We start from the raw sequence: 25,836 nt of genomic DNA on the forward strand, positions 1-25,836 counted from the left end.
TCTGCTGCCGTATACTCCACTGGTCTTACCAACACGCACATCATTTACTACCACCTCGCATGTCGTAACCTTACTGCAGTGTCCTGGCCTCCACCAGCTTCACCTTGACCATCAGCCCGCCACACCTCAGCCAGCCTAACCCACCTGCAGCTTACCAGCAGACAGCCTTCCCCTCTCGCGCCTACACCACCCATCGCCAGGCAGCGCGAGCAGCACCGGCGACGGCACCTGCAGTCCTGCACTCAGTTCTTCCGCAACCGCTCGACTGTCAACATTGCTCGCAGTCACCGTCACCGGAATTAACCATTGTCTCGTTGGTTCCACGGAACTGAACCATACTTCTCTACACCCAAGTATGGATAATGACATTTGAAGTGTTTTGATATCGTCAAAAGCCATTTGAATACCTTTGACTGAAGCTGAGTTTATAACGAAATCTAGTGTTGGGAAGTTATAAACCATTCTGAGAGTGAGGGTGTTTAAGGAAATGCCCCTCAGTTAAGGAGTCGTGCTGTGTTGTATGCTCAAGATATCGGCAAGATTTCCTCTCCCTTCCTTGATCGTGGTTAACAACTGCTGGCTGCTTGAGGGTAAGTAATAACACATGATTCTGTGATAAACGTAGGAATTTATATACTGTTAGATAAATAGTAGAAGTATATACGTGGGGTGGACAGTGAGTGAGTGAATGGACAGTGCTCAGTGATCTTTTTTTTTTTTTTTGCCGGTATCTGGAGAGTCGCGGGCAAAGCCCTCGCTGAGGTACGTATGCATTGAACTCGATATCCAGGTGTGGATAGGGTTCCTTTCTGATTCGTAGGCTGCCTTTCGAACTCTGGCTGTATCTGTGAGGGCAGTGAGAGTTGAGACTGACTTGGATCATTGGTAGTGTTGCCTCATTATGTGCACCTGTCAGGCGTGTAAGGTCTGTCTGGTTGGCGAGTCAGTTACCACACATTCAAACAGGTTAGCACTGACTAGTGCCTCTTGTGACCGGTCATCTTACTTCTAAAGGTCAAATGAGACAAAACTAGATCCGAGCTATGAATTACTGAAAGTGTGTCAATCATAGCCAAAAAAAACCAGTAAAGAATTGATACGTAAGTATTCAGAAGTTGATAAATTGATAAAGAGGAGTTTTAGTTATGAAAAAAAAAAAGAATTGGGAGTGAACAGCTTACTGTCAGTAAACTAGTGACGAAAAGCAAACACATTAAATCACACGTATGGTTAAGTTTGATTCCGCCGGGTGGGAGCTACGCTGCCTTCCGGGCACACGAGCGCCAACAAAAACATATATAATCGCGTTCTTTGACCTTTCTAACCCATGCAAGCGAAATGGCCAGCTTGACCAGGAATACGTAAATCAAGAATAATGTAAAATCGATAAATGCATACCGATGATAATTATTTGTGATTTTTACAAGGATGTGGCAAAAAACACATTTCTTTTTATGTGAATAAAGTTACTGTAAAATTTGGATAAAGATATGACAAGAACATAATCATTGTCTCGTCTGTTCTAACCAGGAGGGAAAAAAATCCGTTTTGCGCAACATTATAGGCAGATGTTTTACGTAGGGATTCCTGGATGATGCTGTGATGTTATTCAGGTGATGAATGAATTCGTCATTCAGTCTTACCGGGAGTACCTGTTCAGCAAAGTCTGGGATTATATATTTGGTATCTCGACAGTTGCAGCCTGTGGACACTACAGGCTATTCTTTTTAAATAAGTGAAACTTAACGGTTCTAGTATATTTCCCCATATAGGAAAGGATCACAATTTTGCGCGTGATCAAGATATTCCTATGAGTCCACGGGGAAAATGAAACACTATAAGTTCCCAAGTGCACTTTCGTGTAATAATCACATCATCAGGGGAGACACAAGAGAGAAATATAAGTCAGTTGATATACATCGAAGAGACGAAGCTAGGACGCCATTTGGTAAACATGGACAATCGCATGTTTACCAAATGGCGTCCTAGCTACGTCTCTTCGTTGTATATCAAGTGACTTATATTTCTCTCTTCTGTCTCCCCTGATGATGTGATCATTACACGAAAGTGCACTTGGGAACTTATCGTGTTTCATTTTCCGCGTGGACTCGAGGAGTATACTTGATCGCGCGCAAAATCGTGATCCTTTCCAATATATATATATATATATATATATAAAAATGAAAGGAAGGTTTTGAACGAAGTTTCATACTGGAGTCACATGGTTGTTGCATGGGCGCTTTATTGGTAGAGAGGGGTTTCTCTTGTTTTTTTCAAGATATCTTTTTATGATATAACTTTTGTGTGCAGTAGGAATTGTAAAATGTAACTCATTTTCCTTCCATTATGTGCACTTAACTTACACGTTATGACATCCGGTTGAATAACCGGTCAGTCAGCATTCGATAAGTTTAAGGCTCTGGGTGATGCCAATGAGGCATGGGCTTTTTGCGAAGCCGACAAGGTAGAAACTCTGACGTACAGTTTCCTCGTTTCAGTAACGGCAACGAGAATAAACGGTGATCCTGTTTAACTGTGATGTAAGAGATAAATGTGACGGTGCCATTTACCGTACGTTGCATGTGTATATACTTCACTATCTTTTTTTTAAGGGGAACTCAGCAAGCCACGCAAAGGTATAGGTCAGTTTGTCAGTTACAATGCCATTCAAAGGGCGCAGTCATGTGTATCTCCTCTGATTCATCAGATCATCAATAAAAAGATGAAACTAAGTAACGGAATGATTCAGTCCAATTTTTTCTTTTTTCCATCCTTGTTCAGTCTCCTCTCTAATGGCAGTTGGAGTGAAATCTTGTACGGCCTTAACACACTTGTAGCAATCTGTTTTTTTTGTGTGTGTGGGCTTTATTATATCAGCAGGACGCTTTAGTGATGCAGGTAGGGAGAATTACAAAATAGTTTTGAATGGAGATGGTGGGAAGCGGTGTGCTGGGAAAGGCGCTTTTCACACGTAATTTGAAAGATCAGAAGTTGTTGATTTGTCTCGCTTCCATCGATATGAGAGCCACATACAACGGAAAGTATCAAACGTTTACATAGCAACAAAAATAAGGGCAGCTTACCGAATACCCATAACGGTCATGTTCAGTTTATTGTAGAATAGGCTTGGAACTAAGCAACCAACACTTCTGTTCGTTAAAGAATGAGTTAGCTAGAATGTTATTTCTTACGTTTTGTATTTTATAGTCATATAAATGCATCTTATATACGGCTGCGTCATAATGTGTAGGAAAAACCCAGTAAGCTTAAGCGCCTTGCAACCCCATGATGGGTCCTCGAAGCAAGAACACCCGTTATGTGGTCAGCGTGGCTCGCCTTCAGACCTCCTGTCAGAGGATAGGCTGGCTGATTCAGCAGCGGCTGAGGCAGGCCTGTTTTACAACATCGTGTTTATAGTTGACCAATAGATACGTTGGTTACCACGTTCAGCCGTCCAGTAATTCCAGCTCACAGCAGTGTACGGTCCTGGGTTAAAGTCAGCGTTGTTCAAATTTAGCCAAACTACTGAGAACAAGCGTCATCATCGACACCCCCTTGTTGAATGAGCCAGCATATGGCTTTTGATAGTAATGTATTCTTATATCACCCTAAAGATTTTGGTTCTTGACTCCAAAAGATCTACAGATTTCATAAATCAAAACAAGGCTCCACCAAATTTAGACAAAATGAGAGCAGTGAGTAGGATGTGGCGGGAATATATGACCATTATGTCATCTCCGGAGAATCTTCTTTACAGATTCCTCCTCCTCCTCCTCCCTCCGTCTCCTTTCCCTTTCTTCAGCCTCCCTCCCCTCCCACATGTCCACCCCCTCCTTCCCCCTGCCGCCTGGGCGAGGACTAACGGTTGGGATATCCAGAATTTCAGGTTTTCAGGGTCAGCCAGCCGACTGGCTAGTAGGGTGGGCCACGGCAGACGGGGAGAACTTTCATTTTCAAGAGGAGAGGAGGGAGTAGAGAGGGATTGAGAAGAGGAGAGATAGATGGAGAGTAATGATGGGGTGTTGGGAACTGATGGACGAGGTAAAAAAAGAAAAAGTACACTATTGAATGTAAAGAAAGACAGCAAGAAAGAATAGAGGATGAAGGAAAGGTACTGGAAGTTAGACATGATGATAGGGAAAGAGAATTGCAGATTTTTAGGTAGTTTTGCCGGAAGGCAGAATAGGAGAAAGAATGGTAAGAAAAAGAATTAGACAAAGCGAGTGAGGGCGGTCATCACAACTGAGAGAAGTTCAGAGATCACAGGTGTAGGGGGGGAACAAAGCATGGATGACTAACATGAATAATAAGGTCAGAGAGGAAGGTCAAGCGAGAGAAAGAAAATCTCAGTAAAGATCCAAGGGTCCAACCCGCTCAGTGACGTAATGTTGATAGTACAGTGATCTCATTACACACTGCAGACGGTGAACGGCACCGTCAGCTTCTATCATGCCAGCTGTGGAGAAAGTATAACTGCGTACAGTATTTGTGTCATGCGTCCCCTTCGGCTCCAGTCTATGAAGGTGTGTTGGGGGAGGGGAGGGGGGTATGATTACGACTGGGGAGTGCTGGAGAACTTTGTCTCGAGGCCTCGTCTGTGTTGAGGCGGGCGGGCGGGGCAGGGGCTTGAGTTTCCTGCTGCAGGAATAAAACGCCCTTCGGCAAGTCCTTTGATGAATGCACATCCCTCACACCTACAGCACGATACGTCATATGTAAACTACTGATAACATCCACACTCTTTACCATGAAAGAGTCAACATGACAAACGTCGACATGATAGCGTCCACGGTGCCGAAGACCACCGTCCACGGTACTGAAGACCACCGTCCACGGTACCGAAGACCACCGTCCACGGTACCGAAGACTACCGTACACGGTACCGAAGACCACCGTCCACACAGGACAAGTGTGACGGGCTGTGGTTCTATCGTGGTCAGATCCTTCCCACGAGCCCTCCCATCCTTTCCATTCACCTGACCCCGTCCATTTCTTCAGAACCTTTCCCCTCCTCTTCCTCCTCCCCCTCACTACCTCTCCCTTCCCCCATGACCAACTAAGGAAAGGCCATAACACAAAGGAACATAAAAGTCACGGAGTTATAAGCAAGGAATCAGCTCCGTGACCGTTAATGATGAATCGGGTCAAGTAAAACGGAGGAAGATATTCACGTAACTAACATCAGTTTAAGGTTACATGCAGGCGGTTTTAGAGGGAGTTTACATGGGGCGTAAGAGGACACCTTAAGACAGGAAGGAGATGCTGTACGGACACACAACAACCATAGGAATTAGGATACACGGTGAGGTTTACGAGTACAACTAACGTATCAAGAGTCACAACACACTGGCCTTGCCAACTCTATTCAGCCATCACTTTGCACATCTTATGTTAGTCTGAGTAGAAATCAAAGCCCCTTCACCACCGTCAATTCCTGTTGCAGTTCTGCACCACAACCTCATCGAACTCATCCGAGCTCATGTTGACCGATACGACAACTCCAGACAGAAAGTAGCAGCGTCATCTAACTCGGTAAAGTCTTTATTGCGTGCCCTTCCTGCAAGACGAGTAATTTTCGCCAAGTGATTAAAGCAAATTCGCCATTTTCATAAGAGCTAACCTAAAACTGTCATTACCAATTCGCATCGTGATTTCAGCGTGTAAGTGTCATTTATCATACGGTTTATATCTTATGATGTTTAACAAACGACTGATCATGCTCGTCATGCTACAGGATATCTTGGGTAAAATGCTGGTGAGAACTGAGCAACTGTGGGAACAAAAGGAAATTTTAGAGAGCCAAGTGATGGTCTTGTTAGGTTACCACCATCAATCACCAGCTCCTTTCCTTCTCCCTTCGTTATTCCGAGGCTTCTCAGCCGAAAAGCCACCTTCCCACCATTCCCAAGCTAATGGATCCCTTACCTCTTATAGGAGGAGGGGGATGAACTGTATGGAAAGTACTGCGCCTTCATTAAGAAGAACCCGCATAACAATCATTCTAAATAACCTGTAATGTACTTGTAAAAATTTAGTTATAACTTCGCTGTTATTAGTCAACCCGCGGCGGGTTTTTTTAAGTAATTATTAACGTTATTACAATTATTTATATCTATCATACTTTTTCGCTGTCTCCCGCGTTAGCGAGGTAGCGCAAGGAAACAGACGAAAGAATGGCCCAACCCACCCACATACACATGTCCACACACGCACGTATATATACCTATACATCTCAACGTATACATATATATACACACAAAGACATTTACATATATACACATGTTCATAATTCATGCTGTCTGCCCTTATTCAATCCCGTCGCCACCCCACCACACATGATATAACAACCCCCTCCCCCTACATGTGCGCGAGGTAGTGCTAGGAAAAGACAACAAAGGCCACATTCGCTCACACTCAGTCTCTAGCTGTCATGTATAATGCACCGAAACCACAGCTCCCTTTCCACATCCAGGCCCCACAAAACTTTCCATGGTTTACCCCAGACGCTTCACATGCCCTGGTTCAGTCCATTGACAGCATGTCGACCCCGGTATACCACATCGTTCCAATTCACTCTATTCCTTGCACGCCTTTTATCCTCCAGTATGTTCAGGCCCCAATCGCTCAAAATCTTTATCACTCCATCCTTCCACCTCCAATTTGGTCTCCCACTTCTCTTCGTTCCCTTCACCTCTGGCACATATATCCTGTTTGTCAATCTTTCCTCTCATTCTCTCCATGTGACCAAACCATTCTGCTCTCTCAGGCACACTCTTTTTATTACCACACATCTCTATTACCATTTCATTATTTACTAAATCAAACCACCTCACACCGCATATTGTCCTCAAACATTTCATTTCCAACACATCCACCCTCCGCACAACCTTATCTATAGCCCATGCATGCCTCGCAACCATATAACATTGTTGGAACCACTATTCTTCCAAACACAAATTTTTGCTTTCCGAGAGAACGTTCTGGCCTTCCACACATTTTTCAACACTTCCAGAACCTTCGCCCCTTACCCCACCCTGTGACTCACTTCCGCTTCCATGTTTTCATCCGCTGCTAAATCCACTCCCAGATACCTAAAACACTTCACTTCCCCCGCTTTTTCTCCATTCAGACTTACCTCCCAATTAACTTACCCCTCAACCTTACTGAACCTAATAACCTTGCTCTTATTCACATTTACTCTCAGCTTTCTTCTTTCACACACTTTACCAGACTCAGTCACCAACTTCTGCAGTTTCTCACCCGAATCAGCCACCAGCGCTGTATCATCAGCGAACAACAACTGACTCACTTCCAGGCCCTCTCATCCACAACAAACTGCATACTTGCCCATCTCTCCAAAACTCTTGCATTCACCTCCCTAACAACCCCATCCATAAACAAATTAAACAACCATGGAGACCACGCACTCCTGCCGCAAACTGACATTCACGGGGAACCAATCACTTTCCTCTCTTCATACTCGCACACGTGCCTTACATCCTTAAAAAACTTTTCACTGCTTCTAGCAACTTACCTCCCACACCATATACTCTTAATACCTTCCACAACGCATCACTGTCAACTCTATCATATGCCTTCTCCAGATTCATAAGTGCTACATACAGATCCATCTATTTTTCTAAGTATTTCTCACATACATTCTTCAAAGCAAACATCTGATCCACACATCCTCTACCACTTCTGAAACCACACTGCTCTTCCCCAATCTGATGCTCTGTACATGCCTTGACCCTCTCAATCAATACCCTCCCATATAATTTCCCAGGAATACTCATCAAACTTATACCTCTGTAACTTGAACACTCACCTTTATCCCCTTTGCCTTTGTACAATGGCACTGCGCATGCATTCCGTCAATCCTCGGGCACTTCACCATGAACCATGCATACAGTGAATATCCTTACTAACCAATCAACAACAAAGTCACTCTTTTAATAAATTCCACTAAAATACCATCCAAACCCACCGCCTTGCCGGCTTTCATCTTCCGCAATGCTTTCACTACCTCTTCCCTGTTCATCAAACCATTCTCCCTAACCCTCTCACTTCGCACACCACCTCGACCAAAACACCCTATATTTGCCACTCTGTCATCAAACATATTCAACAGAACCTTCAAAATACTTACTCCATCACCTTCTCACTTCACCACTACTTGTTATTACCTTCCCATTATCCCCCTTCACCGATGTTTCCATTTATTCTCTTGTCTTACGCACTTTATTTACCTCCTTCCAAAACATCTTTTTATTCTTTCTAAAATTTAATGATACTCCCTCACTCCAACTCTCATTTGCCCTCTTTTTTACCTCTTGCACCTTTCTCTTGACCTCCTGCTGCTTTCTTTTATACATCTCCTAGTCATTCGCACTACTTTCCTGCAAAAATCGTGCAAATGCCTCTCTCTTGTCTTTCACTAACAATCTTACTTCTTCATCCCACCACTCACTACCTTTTCTAATCTGCCCACCTCCCACCTTTCTCATGCCACAAGCATCTTTTGCGCAAGCCATCACTGCTTCCCTAAATACATCCCATTCCTCCCTCACTCCCCTTACGTCATTTGCTCTCAGCTTTTTCCATTCTGCACTCAATATCTCCTGGTACTTCCTCACACAAGTCTCCTTTCCAAGCTTACTTACTCCCACCGCTCTCTTCACAACATTCTCTCTTTCTGAATATACCTACAGATCTTCATCTTCGCCTCCACAAGATAATCAGACATCCCCCCAGTTGCCCCTCTCAGCACATTAACATCCAAAGTCTCTCTTTCACGCGCCTATCAATTAACACGTAATCCAATAACGCTCTCAAGCCATCTCTCCTACTTACATATGTATACTTATGTATATCTCTCTTTTTAACCAGGTATTCCAAATCACCAGTCCTTTTTCATCACAAATCTACAAGCTCTATTATCATTACTGCAATTTTTACAATCATTATTATTATCATTATTATCATTATAATTATTATCATCATTATTATTGCAGTTCTCTTCCGCAGTCTTTGGTTGAAGTCTTTGTAATGAATCGCTGACTTACGATTATCATTAGTATTATCATCATTGCAGTTCTCCCTCACGCAACATTTCAATGTATTACCTACATAGACGTAAAAGAAAAAGCAATTCGGATTACCACGAACACGTAAGTAGTTATATGACCGCTATTGACTAACCGCTACAAACTACTGGCGCCTAGTTTGGTGGCGGTTTTGATAGTTCTCCTATGACTGCTGGCCCAGAAGAGAGGTGTAAATATACAATTCTTACGACTAAATGACTGCAAATATTCTCTGTCTCTATAAGGTCTCCTTTACCACTCACTTTCCTTGTAAATCACGCTCTAATGCGTTATCATCGTAGTCAACACAAGTCTTTTCGGAAGAGATTTCCGTTAGTGTGGAAGCATATCACCCCCCCTCCCCTCCTACTTTTGAATGCACAGCGTTCGGACTAGATCGTCTTGGGTTGTGAAGCAACCTGTGTATCTCTTGACTTTTTTTTGTGTGTGTACGAGAGAGAGAGGAGCTTCCTGACTGTTACATTGTCTGTGCCATTTGATTTCAGTTTCAGTTCATTATTTCGTTAAAACGAGGAATTGGATCTTAGTGCTGTCACTGGATACCCTTGTATCGTTTTGTTATTGTTTGTGAATAGATCGATTAACAATTCTCTTGTTATAACATGAGGGTCTTTTTGTTTTTCTTGTCAATGTCTGAGTCAGCTCTCCATGTACCGTACGTGGGCAAGAGAGCGAAGTCGTCTGTGTAGGTCATCCAGTGGTGATCGTGAGACGTCTTGCAAAGCTGTTGTTATTATTGTCGTACGTGGCAACTCGAATTGAGTATGCCTCGTCTGGCGGGGGTAGCACTAAAACCGGCAGCACAAAACAAAAACAGTTCATCAGTACTCACCTCTAGCCTCATCATCAGCACTATGATTATCAGTTTTCACAACTATGACGATCACTAATAGCACCACAACTTTAGCACCAGCACCAAGGGCAGCGGGTCCGGCAACGCCGCCGGCAGTAATGAGGCAAGAGCCCGGGGTGGGTGGGAGCAGGTCGAATGGACCGTGGGTCAGTTTGCATAATGGACAACGACCTGGGTCGAACCTCAACCCTCTCTACGTACCTACACGAACCGCTTCAGGCTAATGAAAAGTAAATCATTAAAATGGATAAAGAGATAACTATCATGAACTGAAAATAAGAAATAAAATGAAACTGATCAGTAGAGAAACGAACATAACCTAAACACGAGGATACAAAAACAAAAAAAAAAGTTAATGTCAAATGTTCTCTTCTGAGTTAAACAGAGGGTCTTATGTGAGTGTGACATTTTCTTGGCGATGATTCGAAGCTTGTTAATGTTTTTCTATTTGTATGAATTCTTACAGCGCTGTATAGGTCCTGCATCCCCGTACGATATGCACCTGCTTTATGAATGTAGGTGAAAAGATTTTGCAGATAAACGTAAAGAACAAAATGTAAAGAAACAAGATAAGGAGTGACCATGAGCCACACCGCCGTCTCGAGCAGGGAAACAAAATATCGTAAAATAAAACTAACAGTACATAAAAGAATAAAGCTTCTTGTACAATTTCTTTTCTAGAAAAACAATGTTTTTTGTATGTTTGGTAACTCTGGTATTGATTTTGACTTCCTGATCAGTCTGTTGCTATTAGATCCAACTCGCATACGATTTCAAAGACTTCATTAGTTACTTTCAAACTAACCCGCCGTAAGAAACATTTTAATGTGTTAATTTTTTTTTACTTGTAATTGCCATTACTGACGGAAACTTTTTTGACCTTACACTGTCGAGAGCATATATATATATATATATATATATATATATATATATATATATATATATATATATATATATATGACAACTAGTGACTGAGTGTGAACGATGTGGCCTTTGTAGTCTTTTCCTAGCGCTACCTCGCGCACACACGGAGGGACGGGGGTGTCATTTCATGTGTGGCGTGGTGGCGGCAGCATGTATGAATAGGTATATGTGTATATTTTAATTTTCCAAAAGAAGGAACAGAGAATTGGGCCAGGTGAGGGTATTCCCTCAAAGGCCCAGTCCTCTGTTCTTAACGCTACCTCGCTAATGCGGGAAATGGCGAACAGTTTGAAAGAAAGAAAAGAAGTATATATGTATATGTCTGTGTATGTATATGTATTTATACGTTGAAATGTATAGGTATGAATATGTGCGTACGTGGGTGTTTATGTATATACATGTGTATGTGGGTGGGTTGGGCCATTCTTTCGTCTGTTTCCTTGCGCTATCTTGCTAACGCGGGAGACAGCGTCAAAGTATATATATATATATATATATATATATATATATATATATGTGTGTGTGTATGCATGTGTGTATGTGTGTGTAAATCAGGTTGGTGCGGAAACACATGGGAGAGCTTCTGAGTTTTATTTTTCTAACGTTCGGGGCCCATTTCCTCTCACGTCAACTGCCACCATATCTTTTACCCATGGTCTTCACTATACAACAAACAGCAATAACCCAAAAATTTCTGTTGCTGGAAAAGGAGACTTTGATCGTCTCTCATCTCAGCCAAACTCCCTCTGTTCAATACCACCTTGCCTGACTAAACGTGCAGAGAATGCAGATGACCACTTTACTCAATATTCTCGTCATTCAGTATGTTCATTGTCTTCTTCAGCCAGTGCCCACTTTGCTCAATACCTTTTCGTTAGTCATTGCTTTGCCCAATAATTATTCCTTTCAGCGCGCCACCGACGTGAGTCAGTCTCACTTCGGCTACCTTTCCACAAGCATTTGTTGCAGAAACCTAAGATTAAATGAATCTGGCGGCATTGTTTGCTCTTAAGGGAGTAGCCATTGATATTCGATACAGTAGTAAAGGAAACATTCCATAAGTTTAGATCTTCACCGCTGGTAACGAATATTCCAGAAGTTTCGGTCTTCAATACGTGCGAATATTGTACTTTCCGCGGCACACGAATATACCAGGAGGTATCTAACGATCGCCCTAACGGTTTGCGGACGTTTGAAGACGCAAGCCTCCAACTCGTCACGGAAGACACCTTATTCAAATAAGCATATATTCTCTTACTGTTACTGCACAAAAAAAAAGTTAACGGAATTCAGTGATATTTATCTTGTGTGTTTTTGTTACGTGTACGTGTATGTATGTGTGTGTGTGTGTGTGTGTGTGTGTGTGTGTGTCTGGTTGAGTGTGAGTGTGTGGGCGCGGGTTTTGCAATTAACTTTCTCTTTGACTGGACACAGAAAACGTGGCCTTCAATGGAGACTGGACGTCAAAAGGTCAGATACCTTTATATATATATATATATATATATATATATATATATATATATATATATATATATATAATGTTTTATCTAACAAAATTGAGAAAAAGTTCCTAGTTCAGTGACATTTATTTCCTCAATCTTTGGGTGAATAAATGGTTTTATCAAGTCAAGCCTTCGATGAGTAGTAATGACGTTATTCCATCTGCACTGTGGCACAGAATCGTCTTTATTGCCCTGTGACAGTGATGCGAACCCTGAATCGCTTGCTTTGAGTTTGTCTCTGTGTGTGTGTGTGTGTGTGTGTGTGTGTGTGTGTGTGTGGTAATACAAGACCATCAATGCTGTTATGTTTCTTGTGGGACATGTTTGTGTGTCTTATGCTTGGCTTTCTCTATACCGATGGTGGTGTGTTCGTATATTGTGGGAAATTGTACCGAATACCAAAGGAATATGGAAATACGCATAGAGTTTATGCTTGCTTGCCTTTGTGCATGAAAATCCTTGCCTACTGCAGTCACGTGTTGATAAGTTTGAAGGTGGTTCCCACAACGCTCACGGGGTACAACGGTTTGGGGGGCTAACCCCGCAACCCTCACACCCGACCCGCCACCCACCTCAAGATCTCTTCTACTCTCAGCTCCGTGTTTGTGACAAATATTTGTCAAATCGAGTGTTGAATAGAGACATTTTTGTGCTCGTTAAGGTACTGAAGGCTATATCAATCAATATGTGTTGACGAGATCCTGTGATCAGTTCGTCTGCCCAGTCATGAACGATATTTTCCACCGCGCAGCTCGCCATTCACTTGACGCCTTTAGATGAGTTTGGCAAATGAATTCTCTTGGAAATTTAGAAATGTCATCCTGTAGTATCATCTGCTTCCATGGAAATATGATATTCATAAACTTATGCAATATCAGTCTTGTCATCTACTTTAGATTGCAACCAGCTTAGCTCAGGTTCCTGCTTAGGGTGGTGTGTATTTGTATGCGTGTGCACACGGAAGTAAAGGCATGGTGCATATATACAAGGTTGGGACGGAACAATACAAGTGTAACTCTCTCCCCATTACACACACACACACACACACACACACACACACACACACATATACACACACATATACACAGGTCACCAATGACTTAGGGTCTTTTCTAGAGCCATTGCTTTTCTTGATATATGTGACTGACTTGCTAAAAAGGATTGACTTTTACTTGTATATGTTTATGGATGATGCCAAGGACATGAAGTGAAAAGCGAAGAAGATTGCATCAACCTACAAGGGAACCTAGACAAATTCCAAAGTTAGTATATATATATATATATATATATATATATATATATATATATATGATTGATGACATTGAACTCGAGTAAATGTAAAGAGAATGGGAGAGCAAAAGAGGTCCTCGATATGCATATCATCCCGCAGGAATCTGGTTGTGAAAGGCACCTGGGAGTAGACAGTCTCCCACCTGCTGTTAGAGCCCTGCATTAAGAGGATAGTAATGGAGACAATATGTCTGGTGGCAAATATCAGAATGGCATTAAAGAATTTGGATAGGGGAAAAATACGGCAACCTGTTCACATACTATATTAGGCCAAAACAAGAATATGCCTCTCAAAGAACTAGTGAAGAAGGCTCTAAGGAGGGCATCCAAGATAGTACCAGAAGTAAGAGATCTTGAATTACAGGGACGGGTTAGAGGCCTTGAATTTGTCTAACATAGAAGAAAGATAAAGGGGTAACCTGATCACAATACATTAAGTTTCTTAGTATGTTTGATAATGTCAGCAGTGGACAGTTCAAAAGGTGCGAAGAGAAATTCCAGAGGACAAAACAAAACTTGTTCTACAGGATGTACATAACTACTCTTATAGTACATTGGAAAAATGGAATACGCTGACTATGAATTAGTGAATATGGACAGTAAACAAATCTTCAGAAAGTTGTTTTTATGGTAAAGTATAAGAGATGGGTCCAGATCAACGTAAATTTCCCACGTCATACCTTTCAAATACACACACACGCACACACATACACCCCATTTACAAATCTGACTATGTTTCCAGATGTTTGGGAAAGCTCTGAAACTATTGTCTCACTTGTTTTATAGGTCAGCGAAGTTTCGCGAATTATATCTGCATTTCAGTGGTGTTTGTGCTTACCCAATGGACCGTGGTAACAAGTGAGAGGATGGAAATTAGAATTAACCTTGTGTTTTGACTAACAGTCATTCCCCTAGTGACAAAGTACCACTTTTGTGGTTTAGATTCCTACGAATAACCATTTCTGGTTTTTGTTTTTTCTGGTTTAAGGATGTAAATTTTGAAAAATGCCCAGAGAACCAAGGTATCAAACGTTCTTTGCGTTCACTGCTGCCAGCGCTGTTGCCAGCCGTACAAAGTACCAAGATCTTCATAACAAAGAAATAAAATCATAACTGAAAGGACTAGAAACTCAGAATATGAAAATAGTAGATTGAGATATTCATCATCACAGGGCAAGAGAAATACCCCTGAATAGGTGTCCGTCGCTCAATATTAGAGCTTTTTCCTGGGGTGCAGCTGTCGCGGCAGATTATGGTTAGAGTGAAAGTATTGTGGTTGGAATATTGTGCATGTTTTTCTTTCTCGTTATCATAGCTCTCGGGCGTTCGTTAGTTTACTGGTAATGGTTGTGGATGAATGGTGAACGATACTCTACGGCAAGAGCTCATGGTCACACTTGCGAATGCAGGGGAACGTTACAATGTCAGACGACGAAGCGTCCATACTATTATATACTGAAGATCTGTGTCAAAATTAAGTTATATTTACACCAGCACTGTAGTCCTCCATCAGAGATCGTGTTCATTGCTTCTGAAGCTTTGTAGCAGATTCGCTTTCGCAAGTGTAAGGGCAAAGATCATACTTCATGCAGCTCTAAGGCTTAGTTAGCCCACACTTACTGCAGCACTTACCCTCATCCAATTATCCCTCATTCCACCTTGTTTATGCTGACGTGAAAATTAAAGAAGATAAAAGAAAATGTAAGACGATACAGATTATGTTGACGTGAAAATATAAAAGTAAAAGTAAAAAAGTAAGATGATACAAGAGAGGAAAGGCATATGCTCTCATTGTGGACTAACTTAGTTCTGTGTTTATGGGAAAATAATCAACTTAATTCTGTGTTTAGGGAAAATATGATTCATTGCTTAAATTGTTTCAGAATTTTGAAGCTGAACTTGTAGTAAAAGCATCACATCTGCAGAAGAGTGCAGGAATGGAATGATGGGCTCTAGAGCATGGATTTAAAATTCAAAAGGATAGTATGGGTGAAGGACATACAGCCAGCCAGTATGTGGAGGCAACCATAGATAGCGTATGGCGGGCAGGTGACAGGTGAGCCCGGAGACCCGTCGCAAAAACTGGAGCAAGGTGAATGGCACTTGAGTATCATTGTCCACCTGGAAACAAGACTGATGATATACAGAAGAGATTGACTTTGAGAGCAATGCAAAAGAAGGTCAAAATACACCTCATATGAAACATACAATACACAGAAATGATATAGGGGAGGTTTTAAGATGTACCAGGATATATAGTGGTACTAACGATCACATAAGGGAAGCTCTATGGCCCAGGATTTAGTTCAAGGAGTAGAGCAGATAATTGAGATGCCCTTGGCCAAAAAACTGTAAACATCCTTGTTACCAGCATGGGTGTGTAGGGTCGAACCTTCTCAATCAATCCTTAGATACTTCATTTAAGTATTCACAGACGAGACGTTTTTGTGAAAGTGTGGGTGAAGGGCGCGCAACAGGTAGTAGGTGGAGGCAAACATACAGCGTACTGTGGGTGCAAGACGTCGGTTGGGCCCAAGTGGGCCAAGGAATCCACTGTCTTCGTAATGACAGTGGTCGAGAACAAAGGAAGATTGATATACATTTGGAGTATCAGTACATTCAAATGCAAGATGTATACAGACTTAATACCGACTTTGGCAATATATAAGAGGATCAGAATACATTAAATACAAGATATACAACGTGCTTAATAAACTGACATTGGCCTTGATACGGAGGGAGTCATGTTCCACCTATAATTACAAAGTCTATTGTTACAAGTCAAAACCGCAGATTATCATGTTACAAGTGGCGGATTCCGACTTAAATATCATCAACATTCAGCAGTTCTAACAGTATACATCCATTAGTTCTAACGGTAATCATTTCTGCAATGTCTGTCTCTTAACCAACGGGGCTTTGAGTAAGGAACATTACTGTTGTCCGGGATGAACAGAGGAACAGGTGGTTAGTAGTGATGGTTTGAATAATATCCTTGAATAATAAATGCAGTAAATGGTGAATAAATACAGTGGATGAGTATTTATCGTGGATGATGAATAATTGCAGTGGATGATAACTACCATGGAAGATGAGTATCCGCACTGGGTGATGAGTAACTACTGCAGATGATGAGCAACTACTGTAGATGATGAGTAACTACCGTAGATGATAAGTAACTACCACAAATGATGAGTAACTACAGTGGGTGATAAGTAACTGTCGTTGATGATGAGTAAGTACTGTGGATGATGACTATCTGCTGTTGGTGATGAGTAACTACTTAGGACGATGAGTAACCACCATGGATGATGAGTAACTACTGAGGACGATGAGTAACCACCATGGATAATGAGTAACTACTGAGGACGATGAGTAACCACCATGGATAATGAATAACTACTGAGGGCGATGAGTAACCACCATGGATGATGAGTAACTACTGAGGACGATGAGTAACCTCCATGGATAATGAGTAACTACTGAGGACGATGAGTAATTACCATGGAAATGAGTATTTTCCGTGAATGTATAGTTCTTGTGGATGAAGCTAACCAGCTGACAAGCGCTTAAAACCAAATGACCAGTGTGAGCAACATGTGACAACTCTCTGATGCAGAGATTTGTAACTTTCACTTCTACTCTTATCCACTTTCACTTAAGATACTTACTTTTACTACACTTGTCACGTTACAGATATGTACTTACTTTTACTACACTTGTCACGTTACAGATTTGTGTACTTTAACTACACTTGTCACGTTACAGATTTGTGTACTTACTTTTACCACACTTGTCACGTTACAAATTTGTGTACTTACTTTTACCACACTTGTCACGTTATAGTTTTGTGTACTTACTTTTGCCACACTCGTCACGTTACAGATTTGTGTACTTACTTTTACCACACCTGTCACGTTACAGATTTGTCGACACCCATAACCTGACGTCTACACAGAAGTTAACAGGCAAATATATGGTGTATTTTTCACCACGACATTTCTCATGCATCAGTAATCATTCTCTTGATTATACAGTCCCAGGACCCCTTTCATAGGTGCCTTTTCACTAGCTGTGTAACCACTTGCCTACGGAGTCTGGTAACATCTAATATATATATATATATATATATATATATATATATATATATATATATATATATATATATATATATATATATGCTGGTAGCTGCATGGAAAATGAATTACGAAGATCCGAACGCTTTCGGAAGTATTCCATCAACAAAGGGATACAGAGATAATGACCATAGGGAGGTTTTACAGACATAAATGACAGGTCAGGCGCATGACCACGTCAGGTGAGGGTCATTCGAAGGCCATGTAAGAAATGAGACCACCTAAGACAAGGTTCAGATCATGGATTAGCTCATAACGTTGTACATGTTGACAATTGGCTAATCGAGGACTTGACCCTTGCCCTAGGTGGTCACATGTCTTACTTGACCTTCGAATGACCCTCACCTGACGAGGCTATGCGCTTCACCTGTCATATATGTCTTGAAAACCCGTCTATGTTCATTTTCTAAGTTTGTGTTTCATTTTCCATTTGGCTACCAGTATATTACTGAATCGCTTGTGCTTTTGATATATCTATATATCTATCTATCTATCTATCTATCTATCTATCTATCTATATATATATATATATATATATATATATACATATATATATATATATATATATATATAATCTCCGTGTTATACATCCTTATTGTTCCAGGAGTTCCACAAAGGTTGTCCTGAAGTTGCAGTTATAATGATATATAAAAGTGGTTGTGTTCTCCAGATATTGCTGGATTCAGATGTGATTTCGTGTTGAGGTTTGAGGCCACAATGGTCTTAACGTGATTGACTAAATAAAATCTCTTCCAACAGATGATGGGCGTGGTAGCGGCCATATTGATGTGGGCGGCTGTGGGCGTGGTGAAGGCGTCGACGTTGCTGGAGATGGGCTCCTGCCCCAACGTCACAACAAAGGCAGATCTCGACCTCCGCCAGGTATGCCACCTCACCACAGACAGAGGCTGGAACAAGATTCTTAGTTCTGGAGGAGGTGTTCGTTTTACAGTTGATAAATCTTTTTTGCATCGTAAAAAGTTTTTTCTTATTAAGTGAATCTTTGTAATATAAAGAGGTTAATCATGAAATTGCCATTTGTAGAACCGACAGCTTCATGATAGTGTAGTATACATTCATTCTTTTAAGTGAAACATTGCTCCGTGACTGTCAAATTTTTTGGAAGAAAATATTTCATTTTTCAACGGTCTGCAGCACGTAGGAAAGTGTATTGCAGTGGAGAACACCTGCGCTCCGTCACGTACATTTCGAAGGTCAAACAGACCAGAGAGCAGTACCACCGTACCCTCTGGTGGCGGCTAGAGACACTAAACAAGGGCTACTGTAAGAACACCAAGGCATTTCACTTACCTTATAACCAACATGGGACACTGTAAGAACATCTGAATGCGATGATAACTTGCTCTCAGCAGACAGCACTGAAGAACCCAAATTGTAACACTTAAGTTGACCGCAACAGACAACACCGAGAACATCAAAATGTCTCGCTTGGTTTATCTCAACAAACAACACTATGATGAAAGCTTAAGTGTAGTCGGTGGTTGATTTAAACGGTTGAGAGGTGATTATCGCTATAAGGCTGGCCAGTTCCCTATACGATAAGGGGCCTTTGTCACGCCAACCGCCGGCCGCTTTCAGTTAATCTTCGTGTGTGAGGAGAATTAGTGTGCACGCTGGCTCGACTGAGGAGAACGCCCGCCAGGCAGCCCCGGTAATAGAAAACAATTTCTGCTTTCACTGCAAGAGCAGACAGATGGGGAGCATTACTAATCGGTGCTTTTGGCATTGGCAAGTGTTTTAGAGAGGCCAGTTACTGGGAGCGCTACATGAGGAGTTGGGAATCAGATATTTCGATGAAACCAGTGAAAATAATCCCTGTAGCGTACACCAGCTTGATCAAGCTAGAGGGGACAGTATGTATGAGTAGCGAAGAGTATGATATAGGTTCAAATAAGCATTGCTTTGGTATTGATGAAATCCTTTTGTTTATGGGAAGCTTCGTCTTCACCAGATGACTTCGTGAATGTCTTAAGTAGTTCTGTTTGTCTTGCCACATTGATTAGCAACGTTTATGTAATCTTCCACATGGGAGAGTATGTGCTACCGTTCTAGTACACTTTCGAACTCCTTCCTGCTGACGTGTAGCTTCCGTTAACCCCCTCTTCCAATTCTAGGACTATCTTCTCTGAAATATATTTCATAGTATAAGAGAGATTTCAACAACAAAAAATATGAGAGGCAACCAGTGTTGAATCACAAATATAGATAACCGTAAATTACCATCTCCACTGATATCTCTCTGGTCAGGTTTTGCCTTATCGTGTAATATGAATTTGATATCGTTTTCAAGAAATTCTTATCTTTTTTACATTCGTGTGAAAGTTTGGTCAGTTTACGATCATAAAAAGTTATTCGACTCTTGTCTGGGTATTGTGTTTTGTATCTGTTGTGTGGAGAAGAATGACTCGACCAAATTATATCAAAGATTTTATTGATTTTTTCAAACAATATGTGTGTGTGTGTGTGTGTGTGTGTGTGTGTGTAAAACCACAAGGAAACGGAAAATACGAAGTGTCAAGCGCTTTCGTATAATTGCAGTGCTTAACACCCCGTTTTTCCGTTTCCTGGTAAATTTACCTGCCTCTAATGTATATTCGATACTTTTGTACTTTATATATATATATATATATATATATATATATATATATATATATATATATATATATATATATATATATACACACACTTGACGCCACTCTCCACAACATTGACAAAGAGTGGTTGGCCAATTTCATCGTCGGCTACCAGGCCAGTCACCCGCAAAGGTCTCATTGCCCATGTTTCCGTTAAAAAGAAACAGTAACACCAAAACGAGTCGCTTTACTTCAGCGACCGCAACTGCAGAAACTGTGCTCTGTGACTGGTCGGTTTATAACAGCCGATTCCTACTATTGGACCAATCAGGCAGCGACTCTGCCGCTCAGCGTCCAGTTCCTTGATCCACCAGTTTTGGACATAAGTTTGCCTATCCGCCGGGATATATCATAGTTCTCTTCAAGAAGACGTTGTCGAAACTATTTGAGAATAAATTTCTGGCTTTTGGTTTCAGTTTCCGTTTCCCATCAGTCAGTATGGAAAAGTCAGCCATTATTCTTTTTTTCTTTCTTCCAAGATGGATTAGTTTAAAGCCTGTAGCCTCTCCCTGTATCTCAGCTTTCTTATTCTGTTACCAATTTTTTTCTCCGGACTTTTTTTTTTTAGTTCTTTGTGCTTTTAGTACGGTAACTAACTTGAGAGGCTTATTCGAATTTTGGCATCATGTGGGCTGTGAACAGAACGCTAAACATTTCCTAATCCATTTACTTAAGTAGTATTCTAGTTTTTGACAACAAAAAGTTTGTCTTTTGTACTATTCTTCTACGCAGAAGTCTGGCAGCAGGTTGGGAATGATGTCTACTCAATATTTCTCAAGCAGATATCTGCAGATTATTTCCTGCTAAATAGTATTAATAACAAGGCCATCTTGATGACCAGGTCGTCCTACGACAAGAGGACTCTTTCGAAGCAAAATCCGGACTCTTCTTGTTAAGAATAAGCATTTGTTTTCGGGTGTCATTTGCCTGATATATCAACGGAACTGAGGCAAGCTCAACTAGCAGTGTAATTTCATAATGACCAAAGTCAAATTCTTCTCTATTATGTTATGGTTGTGTTGGGTAATTTTGGTTTTGACGTTTCAATTAACATTTCAGAAAAAATCGTGACATCTTCTATTTTGTTCATAATGTTAGGCATCTGGTGATTACGGTCGCTCCAAGTTCTAGTGTTGGATGCACAAGATAATACGAACAGTTTGTACACTAAATTGATCTGACAACATTGCAACACAGCAGTCTCGCTGCTCCACAAATTGTAGTTGTGTAAGGCCTCCGGGCACCACCGGCCGACGATTCTGCTGCACTTTACCGTTGGTGAAAGTTGGCAGATGAAGGCTATCTCTACCGCTGTGGCCAGTGCAAGACAAACCTATTTTGCCACAGAAAACTTGACAAAAGAAAAATTGCGGCATACGTGGTATTCATCTCTAGTTTATGAAGATTAGTTTCATACATTTTACTTCTTGAATACCTAAGACTTAATTGTTGTGCGTAAACGCCAGTGAATCTGTCATTCTAGCCAACATACTGTCAGTTATGATCTAACTTTACACCATATCTCCCAGGGATTACAACTACGGGTATATGACACCCGTCGTTTGCCTGTCTGGTCCTCTGACATGATGGGAAAAAATAGATATTGGTGGATAACGCCGTGTTAAGACGACTAGGCTTACGCTTTCCTTTTGGAAAATCTGGCTCGCATAATAGGATTCAAGAATGGCGAAGGAACAGCAGCTGCTGTCTGTAGGGGGCTGAAGTCTTACCACATGCTGTCGGACTTATATGTAGTAACGGACTCGCCTTTATACCTAATCATTTCCTAGAAACACGAGAGATTTTTGGCTCCGTAAACGTTGAGAGCTGACTGGATAATGCTGTCGGTTAATAGATAACTGATTACAGACCTGACCATCATCCAAACTTTTCGTATTGTGGTTCCCTCGACACAGTTGCCCACGGTGAGAATCCTAGTTAATCACTCTCTCGGAACCTCTCCTTACCGTTTTGACGAGGTGATCTGGTCATGAGGTCTTCCATACGTATTCGTTAATCCCTGCAGAACTGACCGTAAATTTCAGGAGTCCTACATCTTCAGATATTTACAGAGCTTTTATTCACTCTTTTTTTTTCTTTTTGCCGCTATATTCACTTGCATTTTTTTTTTCTTTCCCCTTCATGAACTGGCTTCCCCTGTTGTTCACTGACACCTTAATGTCTGGGAATTTGTTCCTTACGACACCTGTCTCGAAATCTTTATTTACTGTTTCACACTCGTATCTCTCATCATTCTTGTCTCATTCATCTTGGGTAAGGGAAGAGCTCTTTATCACCCTAGCTATGGTGAAATGTTATATTGCATCGCTCCAATGTGTGAAAAAATACAGCAATGTATCGTATCAATTCAGCCTATCATAATGCACGATGCAGTATTGTATCAGTCCTACCCGTAAAGATATACAAATACTCTTTTACATCGGTCTTTTCTACGAAAACAGTCATGTGTTGCATTAGTTCAGTGGTCACATATGTAGTGAGTGTGTGTACATGGCCTCAGCGTTTTCTTGAGAGAGCTAACCGGCTCAGAGCCCAGACTACCAACCACTCATGCAAACTAACCAAATTTGTATTATACTGTGACCTGTTATAACACACACTCCTCTATTGCAGTTGGAGGGTCGGTGGTACCACTTTATCCGCTTCCCCAATGATGACGAGCCCTTTGCCACCTGCACCCAATCTACCTACAACTACACCGGTAAGTCCCTGGCATCTACCTACTGACGCAGGTAAGTCCCTTCATCTACTTGCAGCTAAGTGGGTAATTCCCCAAACTTACTTATATACCGACAACTGTAAGCCTTCAACTTACAGTTTGCTGCATATGTTCCCTTACTCTTATCATCTCTAAATGTTGAATCCCTCCCTCAAGTCTTCTTACAGCCACTTTAATTCGTTTGAGAATATTGTTGGATATTCATCATCGACGATATTCCTTGTTTTCTGTGGACACCTCTCTCTCTCGGGGATACCTCCCTACCTGACTATGTACATCAAAACCCACGTTAATGGACTTTAGGAAACTGTGTGTTTTAGTTCGCTGTTGGTCGTTAAGCACGATCCTTGAGCACGATGGTGTTGGCCCTTGGGTATGATGTCTGACCTTTGGCTTGGCCTCGTAAGTGTTAGATCAAGAGCCAGACTATCGACCTCAAGAGCAGTACCGTCATACAAGCCCAAGGGTCGTACTGTCGTGCTTCATACGTTAAGTCCTTCAACTGATCATCACAAAAACGTTGAGGGTATGGAGCAGACTAAACAAAGGAGTGATGAACGCCAGTAGCTTACAAGGTTTAACAGGCTTCTTGGTGGTGTAGGTTGTTCAAAAAGATGACTGGGACCTGCGAGCCTCATGATATTCCTCATGATTAAGAAATAATCATATCACTTGTGGACTGTCTTCCTCGACATAACCAGAGACTCCTGTTTGGCCCATGAGGATTGAGTGAAAGCAAAAGGAGGAATATGGACGCGGTCCACATGTATGTCCTTAAGTCTAACTATAATAACTAATCACAAAACATCAAAGTGTATTAGAATTTGTCTTTGTAATTGATTGGGTATTTGGCAGTATACATGGTCATTGAAGAGGTTAAGCCCTAACTTTAGGAATGTTCAGTGTGAGTTGGATTTTACAGATTTTGGCTTCATAGCCATTTGACTTGTCGATTGTTCTTAGAAATAACAAGATTATATTTGGTTTAACCCGTGTGAGGACCAGCTGATGCCTCGTGTCTTTCCAGCAGATGGATACCTGGATGTGGTGACGAAGGGGCTTGACGCTACCGGTGAGCAGGTGACGAGGGCCGGGGTCCTCGCCTTTCTGCCGGATTCCCCAACAGGAGCGCTACAGCTGGACTTGGATGGAAGTATGTTGACTATACCACTAAACACTTCTCCCTAACAGGCAACAAGCTGGTGCAAGCCAGGGTTACCAGGGGAAAATATAATAGGAGAGTAGAGTAGAGAAGGGTAAAGCACAGGTCAAATGAGGAATAAGAGGGAATTAGTGTCAGGAACTAGTTTAATCATGGGCGAGGGACTTGGGAGGGTAGAACATTGGAGAATTTGAGCATTGTGGTGGTGGGAGTACAACTCCGTGGGTGCTGTAGGAAAATCAGTTCTGGTGGAGGCAAAAAAGTGATGATAATGAAGTATATACACATGAACTTGTACGGGTATAAAATGACCAGTATAAAGGTAAACCATTTTCTTTTCTATTTCCTTCTGAATGATAAGTGAGGACAAGAAGGATGGGAGGTGGAGGAAGATGAATAAGAAGTGTTGTCAAGGATGTAGAAGACAGGAAGGAAAGAGAAAGGGAAGGGAGAAGAGGCGGGAGGGAGGGAGGGAGGAAAGAGCATGGGAAGAAGCGGAACGAAAGACTAACACGATTATGTAATTGGTAAGGAGGTTCTGACAACAGGCAACTGTAAGTTTTTTGTTTTTATATAAGTAATCAAATGAAAACCCAGTAGATAAATATGTTTTCGTATCACAGTAACACTTCTGTGGATGTTTTTGTTTCACCACTGTTGTACTGCCATTGTTTCCCCATGTCTGTTGATGATGCTATCCTCCCGTTACAGTGCCGCCGCTGCGCCTGTGGGTGGTGCACACCGACGAGGACAAGCTGGTGTGCCTGTACTCGTGTGCCGAGTTCCCTGGCCTGCGGGCCGAGTGGGCCTGGGCCATAACCCGCGGCCTCCGCCCCATGATCAAGACCGTGAAGAGCTGTCGTATGAAGCTGAATCAGCTCGATGTTGACGACTCCAAGTTCAAACGGGTTAGACACACCACCGCTTGCCCGTGATAACATATCTCTCGTGCTGTTGTGGTATCGCTATTTTCAAAATGAGGTTGTCTGTATTGCCATATATATATATATATATATATATATATATATATATATATATATATATATATATACATATATACACGCACACAACCCCATACTGCACTTGTGGTAATGGTTGAAAATATTCTTTTTTCCAATAAACTAGTTATTTGTTGTGGTGTATTATAGTCCTTTAGATTGGCATGGCTGACATTAAGCCTTCACCAGCAGCTGTTGTATTGATCTGTGTCTGGGGCTCACACTCCGGCTCTGCTGTTGAGAACCGCCTTCTTTTGGTACTACACGTTTTCCGCTAAGCTCCCCTCTTGCCTCTCCTCCTTCTCCCTTCCACCCCACCCATTTTACCCTCCCAGGCACTTCCTCCTCCTCTAGGTCTCTCCCAAGCCACTGACTTTCATATCTTGGAGGTTTCCATAGACGTGTGTTCAGCAGAAGTCATACCGAAATGAAACGCCCAGGTGTCATCCATGTCGAGAGCGTGTATGATC

At 41.7% G+C, this 25,836-nt stretch overlaps 2 protein-coding genes across 6 annotated transcripts in view; one reads left to right on the forward strand and one right to left on the reverse strand.

Moving 5' to 3' along the window:
• Positions 1-10,055, reverse strand: part of Git (ARF GTPase-activating protein GIT1) — a 626,665-nt gene extending 616,610 nt beyond the window's left edge. For 2 of the 4 annotated variants that reach the window (XM_071686447.1, XM_071686445.1), the window contains exon 1: positions 9,940-10,055. The gene's annotated coding sequence lies outside the window, so the exon portion shown is untranslated. The remainder of the gene's footprint in view (positions 1-9,939) is intronic. The other 2 variants (XM_071686451.1, XM_071686450.1) reach the window with 2 other exon arrangements.
• LOC139761881 (crustacyanin-A2 subunit-like) lies at positions 185-25,501 on the forward strand. 2 transcript variants are annotated; one of them, XM_071686459.1, is made up of 5 exons: positions 185-590; positions 18,572-18,694; positions 23,101-23,188; positions 24,237-24,359; positions 25,080-25,501. In XM_071686459.1, the coding sequence occupies exons 2-5, from the start codon at positions 18,572-18,574 to the stop codon at positions 25,301-25,303; spliced, it is 558 nt and encodes a 185-aa protein (XP_071542560.1). In that variant the 5' UTR covers positions 185-590; the 3' UTR covers positions 25,304-25,501. The 2 variants fall into 2 exon arrangements, with proteins under 2 accessions (XP_071542560.1, XP_071542559.1); XM_071686458.1 differs by having other exon boundaries at positions 187-590; positions 24,234-24,359.
• The last annotated feature ends 335 nt before the right edge of the window (positions 25,502-25,836 follow it).

This window comes from Panulirus ornatus, chromosome 42 (assembly GCF_036320965.1).
Source record: "Panulirus ornatus isolate Po-2019 chromosome 42, ASM3632096v1, whole genome shotgun sequence".
Classification (NCBI taxonomy): Eukaryota; Metazoa; Arthropoda; class Malacostraca; order Decapoda; family Palinuridae; genus Panulirus; species Panulirus ornatus.